This window comes from Somniosus microcephalus, chromosome 15 (assembly GCF_052327205.1).
Source record: "Somniosus microcephalus isolate GS21.2 chromosome 15, FLI_Smic_1.0, whole genome shotgun sequence".
Taxonomy (NCBI): domain Eukaryota; kingdom Metazoa; phylum Chordata; class Chondrichthyes; order Squaliformes; family Somniosidae; genus Somniosus; species Somniosus microcephalus.
In genome coordinates, this window is record NC_141001.1 from 23960829 (window position 1) to 23966828 (window position 6000).

Genomic DNA, 6000 nt, shown 5'->3' on the forward strand with positions numbered 1-6000 from the left:
CCCGGGGTCACTGCTGCTCAGAGATCCATCCCCGGGGTCACTGCTGCTCAGAAATCCATCCCCGGGGTCACTGCTGCTCAGAGCTCCATCCCCGGGCTCACTGCTGCTCAGAGCTCCATGTGAAGTCTGGGCTCACTGCTGCTCGGAGCCCCATGTGAAGTCTGGGCTCACTGCTGCTCGGAGCCCCATCCCCGGGCTCACTGCTGCTCGGAGCCCCATCCCCGGGGTCACTGCTGCTCAGAGCTTCATCCCCGTGGTCACTGCTGCTCAGAGCCCCATCCCCGGGCTCACTGCTGCTCAGAGCTCCATGCCCGGACTCACTGCTGCTCAGAGCTCCATCCCTGGGGTCACTGCTGCTCAGAGCTCCATGCCCGGGCGCACTGCTGCTCAGAGCTCCATCCCCGTGGTCACTGCTGCTCAGAGCTTCATCCCCGGACTCACTGCTGCTCAGAGCCCCATCCCCGGGGTCACTGCTGCTCGGAGCCCCATGTGAAGTCTGGGCTCACTGCTGCTCGGAACCTGATGCTGATCGGCTGTGTGCCGGTAAGGTAAAGATACCGTCATGCATTCAATTGTTTAAGCCTTACCTTTCGGCAGACATAAGACACTTGGCATTTGGAGGATAAGCAGTGTCAGGACCGTCCAGCCCACCATTCTGCTCAGACTGTGGCTCCTCTTGCCCTTCGGGTTGTCTGCCCTTAACGTTACAGCCAGTGGTTTTCTTTCACCGGATTCCCCAAGACACACTGAGTTCATATTACAGAACCCCAAATACTTTCCAGCACAGAATTTAAAAAACTTCCATCCAAAAGCACAGACAACTCTCACATGAGAAATATATGACATCATCCCAGTGAGGGCTCCAGCCTTTCCATTAAAGCTGGCTGGTCCCCGGCATGCACACAGAAAGCAACTAGTTTGCTGTTCAGAGTTTGTGCGCCTTTAATAGACACGCAAACCCCTAGCTGCATTTTACACCTCACACTCACCGTTTGAACCCCCTCTGAACATTTTGATCGCACAACTGAAATTCTGTTGTCCCCTGAGGCCAAGCTGATTTATCTGTACATCCTGTATATTATTATAATAATCTGAATAAAATCTGAAGAAGGAGCACATATCTGCTATAAATTGTTTATTATTTTTTCTGCCAACTTTCTCACTGCCCGAAGGCTTTGACTCCTTGCTTGGGTTTGGTTTCACAGGCAATAGTTACCACCCTCCCCCCTCCACCCCCCCCCGCACCAGTGACTTAACCACATGTTGATCATACGGAACAGAATCCCGGCCAAGTTTCTCGGCCCCAGGCCAGGCTAGGGCACAGAATACAATTATTGTGCCCCTGTCACTGCCCTGGCTGTGATCAGCTAACTCAACGCAGGCTATGCTCGAACCCGGGACCTTCCTGGTCGATGCGGCTCAGCTGCTCGCTGGGTAGACAACCTTTGGGTGGTTTGAGTCTCTCTAATGCCCTGTTTTTCAACAAGATCAAAAATTATAAAAGCAAAGGACTTACCGCCATCTTCCCGCACGAGACTATCTCACTGTCAGTTTCAAGGGGGCCTTGATCTAAGTTGTCAGTGTTCCCACTGGTAAAAGGCAAGAGTGTCGTTATACCTGCAAACCAGGGTATTTGAGCAGAGGCAAAAGGAACGGCGACTGAACTAGGTGCCTGGGCACCTGTTTCTTATCTTTATTACTAAGCTTCATGTTTTGAAGTGCAGGTCAGAGGGAGTCTGGGGATGGCCATTATATGTAGAATTTACACTCAAACCAATGGGGGTGGGACAGTCCAGCGAGTGATCCAGTCACAGATTAAGCTGCAATCTGGTGGTTTATGACATTAATGTAGTTAAATTACTGGACTAGTAATCCAGAGAACATGGGGGCGATTTTGTGACTGGGGGTGCGTTGGAGGTGGGACTGCTGCTTGTCGGGTCGATGTCCCGCCTCCATCGATTTGTGGCCATCCCACGCTATTCTCCCTTGATTGACCTTGTTAAGCCCGCCCAGCAGGCTTAGCAGCCCAATCAAGAGAGAACCAGTTGCAGAGCACGTCAACATATGACGTTTCATCTGTCAAAAAATTTTTGACAGATGAATTGTCATCGTTTGACAGCTCTGTGAAGCTGTCAAACAGTGACAATCTCTGCAGCTTGCATACAAGGCCTCATCAACCTTCTTTCTTTACAGGAATGAGATGTTTGTTGCATCTGAGAATGCAACGGCCATCTCTCATCTGCAACACGGAGGTGCGAGACTCTCCATATACAAACCGACTGAAGCCTGCAGGAAGAAACAAAGGTAAGTACACTTTTAAAAACACTTTGCACTTACCTCAGATACTCACCTCTACACTCTTGCACCCATCACTTACCTTCACACCACACTTTTGCACCCCCCCCCCAACCCCCGCAAACCCAGTACTCGCCTCGCTGAGCTGGCGGGTTTTGGAACCTTCGGGAAGCCCGCACGTGTGAGGGCAAAAAGGGGATAATCATATTTTCTGCCTGTTAACTACCTGTTGACAGGCAGTTAATAGGCTTTAATCCCTTCCTGCCTCCAAGGAAATGGGACCCAGTGCGGGATGGCTACCCGCCTCCTGGGAAGATGGCATGGAGGCAGGTTTGTCACCCGCCCCCAAATTCTGCCATTTTCCCGGCTGTCCCGCCTCCATACCTGCCCCCCCAGGGCTGGCTGGCAAAATCGCCCCCCGTGAGTTCAAACCCCACCATGGCAGTTTGAGAATTTGAATTCAGTTTGAACAAAGCTGGTACCAGTAAAAGAGCCGTCGGGCTGGCATAAAAGCTCAACTGGTTTATTAATATCCTATAGGGAAGGAAACCTGCCGTCCTTTCCCAGTCTGGCCTGTATGTGACTCCAATCCCACACCAACGTAGTTGACTCTTAACTGTCCTTTGAAGTGGCTTAGCAATAATCAAGGGGAAAGCCCGCCATCACCTTCTCAGGGATAGTACTTTCCCGTTTAGACTGCCCTCCCATCTGCCAGTCAATGCCCAAGTCTACTTCCTCACATTTTATGTGAAACTCTATCTGCTATCATTTGGCCGACTTGCGTCAATTTGTCTCCCTTTTACAATTTTCTCTTCTCTTCTTCACAAGTCACAATTTCTGCTAGCTTTCTATCATTTGCAGACTCCTCTATCTTCCCAAATCCAGTCCATTAATAGAGGAGAAATCTGGCACCCAGCATCAATCCTGGGAGACACCACTTGTCAATTCCTGCCAATCCGAAAATCTCCCTTTTATCCCTAACCCCCAACCAATTCCCCCTTCACGCCAATAGAACCCTTGGTTAGTGTTGTCAGGCTACCCAGAATGAGCTACAGGAAGGAAATGTAATGGTGGTACACAGATCACAGGCCAGCAGCTGGACTTCTCCAAATGACATCATCCTACACAAAGTGCATTGTTGCCGCCACAGGTTCAGGCTGAGGTCAGAAAAAGGGATTGAAGACAATCAGTTATAGAACATGTATCGTGAGTGAATAACAGTTTGATATGGAAAATATCCCTCAGGTGTTTGATTTTATCTTGACTGCATCTTATTTTTCACACAGGATAATTTCAACAACATCTGTATCAGATTTCCATGCCCTCCCCCGCAGTTAGTCCACATTCACCTGATGAGGTTTAGGCCAACAGCCCTCCTAGCTAGCTTCCCTCTGGCCCATCTCTCCGCAACTCTCTCCAACAGAACAGAGACCAATCAAACTAATCAACTCAGCTCAGAACAGACACTTCCAGCTACCAACTGTTCGACATTGACTTCAGAGACCTCCTTCAGTCTCGTTGCTAACAAAACTAGCCTGAGGAAATTTCCAGCAACTATTTAAGCAGACCGCCAACATATTAAAGGAATGTTGTTGTTGCCGTGGAGACAGGGGAAGCCAAATGCAGAGAGTAGACACGGGCTGGTACAATTTAATGGTTCCCAGATTGCCCCTCAACTCCTCCCACACCCACTCCTCCCTGTCACTATCAGCACACACACACTCACCAAATCATGACCTCCCTGTGACTCTTCAGGAGATGGGACTCTGGAGCAGGCCTCAGGCACGTATGTATCATATTTATCATACGCCAGACAATGCCACCCTTAAATCAATCCAACCGTGAACAGATGCATTTCAATTTTAAATTCCAAACTTTTCACTGAACTATTTACATGTCTGCCGCAATAAAGCTCTTGAGGGAGTATCCATCGACAACGTGGAGAGGCTACACGCTAGTAAAGCTGCCAGCTATTTGGCCGAGAGATTTGGGTGGATCCAGGGATGACAAGGCCTGGAAGAATGATATTAACAAATTATTTCCTTCTGTAGTCAACCAAGCCTATCTGCCTGTACTGACTGCCACACACAATAAGTTTATTATTTACGGTGTCAGTCATGGCTCAGTTGGGAGCACTCTTGCCTGAGTCAGAAGGTTGTGGGTTCATGTCCTACTCCAGTGCAGAACTAAGGGAGTGCTGCACTTTTGAAATGTGCCGTCTTTCAGATGAGACATTAAACCGAGGTCCCGTCTGCCCTCTTAGGTGGACGTACATGATTCCATGATATTATTTGAAGTAGAGCAGTGAAGTTCTCCCTGGTGTCCACGCCAATATTTATCCCTCAACCAACATCACTAAAACCAGCTGATCTGGTCATTATCACATTGCTGTTTGTGGAAGCTTGCTGTGCGCAAATTGGCTGCCACGTTCCCGGCATTGTCATAGTGACTACACTTCAAAAGTACTTCATTGGCTGTAAATTGCTTTGGGACCCCTGAGGTCCTGAAAGGCGCTATATAAATGGAAGTCTTTACTTCTTTATGTAAGCTCTTTATTTCTTTGCATGCCCTTGCCTCTGGATCAAGACGTTAGTGACAACGATTGAGTGGACTGCAGCAGATGGAGAAATTGGTGTCACACATGGGCAGTTTCAATGACTGCGGATTTAGATTATTTTTGTTTGACGTGCAGCTTGCTTGTTTCAGGACACTCCTGGCACTGTGTATCTGACCCCAACTAATCAGCTCGTGGAATGCCCTTTCACCCCAAAGCTAAAAAAAAACGACAGCCGGGGAATTGTTATCATTTTTGCCAGAATAACGTGCAGTCCATGACAGTGACATCAGACAACAGCACAAGCTTCTTGCAGCTGGTTCTAGCCAATCAGCCACAGGCAACTAGTGAGTGATTCTGGCTTCGAAGTGATGTAGGCGAAAGGTAACAAGAATAATATGGAAATTTTCTTAGAATTCAGGTAACTTTTGTCACACGTCAAATACTACAGAATACATTACAACAGTGACTACACTTCAAAAGTACTTAATTGGCTGTAAAGTGCTTTGGGATGTCCTGGGATTGTGAAACGTGCTATATAAATGCAAGCATTTCATTTACTGTAAACAATCCCACTGTACCAAACCGCCCTCCATTGTATACAATCCCACTGCACCAAACCGCCCCCCATTGTATATAATCCCACTGTACAAAACCGCCCCCCATTGTATACAATCCCAATGTATCAAACCCCCTCCCATTGTATACAATCCCACTATACCAAACCCCCTCCCATTGTATACAATCCCACTGTACCAAACCCCCTCCCATTGTATACAATCCCAATGTATCAAACCCCCTCCCATTGTATGCAATCCCAATGTACCAAACCCCCTCCCTTTGTATACAATCCCAATGTATCAAACCCCCTCCCATTGTATACAATCCCACTGTACCAAACCCCCTCCCATTGTATACAATCCCACTGTATCAAACCCCTCCCATTGTATACAATCCCACTGTACCAAACCCCCTCCCATTGTATACAATCCCACTGTATCAAACCCCTCCCATTGTATGCAATCCCAATGTACCAAACCCCCTCCCTTTGTATACAATCCCACTGTACCTAACCCCCTCCCATTGGATACAATCCCACTGTATCAAACCCCCTCCCATTGTATGCAATCCCAATGTATCAAACCCCCTCC

The 6000-nt window shown here is 48.2% G+C and overlaps 1 protein-coding gene across 1 annotated transcript in view; it reads right to left on the reverse strand.

Annotated features, from left to right (window-relative positions):
• LOC147106581 (inactive serine protease PAMR1-like) overlaps positions 1-834 on the reverse strand; it is a 275461-nt gene extending 274627 nt beyond the window's left edge. The window contains exon 1 of the mRNA XM_086007553.1: positions 588-834. Coding sequence (XP_085863679.1) covers positions 588-756 — 169 coding nt within the window. The 5' untranslated portion in view covers positions 757-834. The remainder of the gene's footprint in view (positions 1-587) is intronic.
• Positions 835-6000: the final 5166 nt, after the last annotated feature.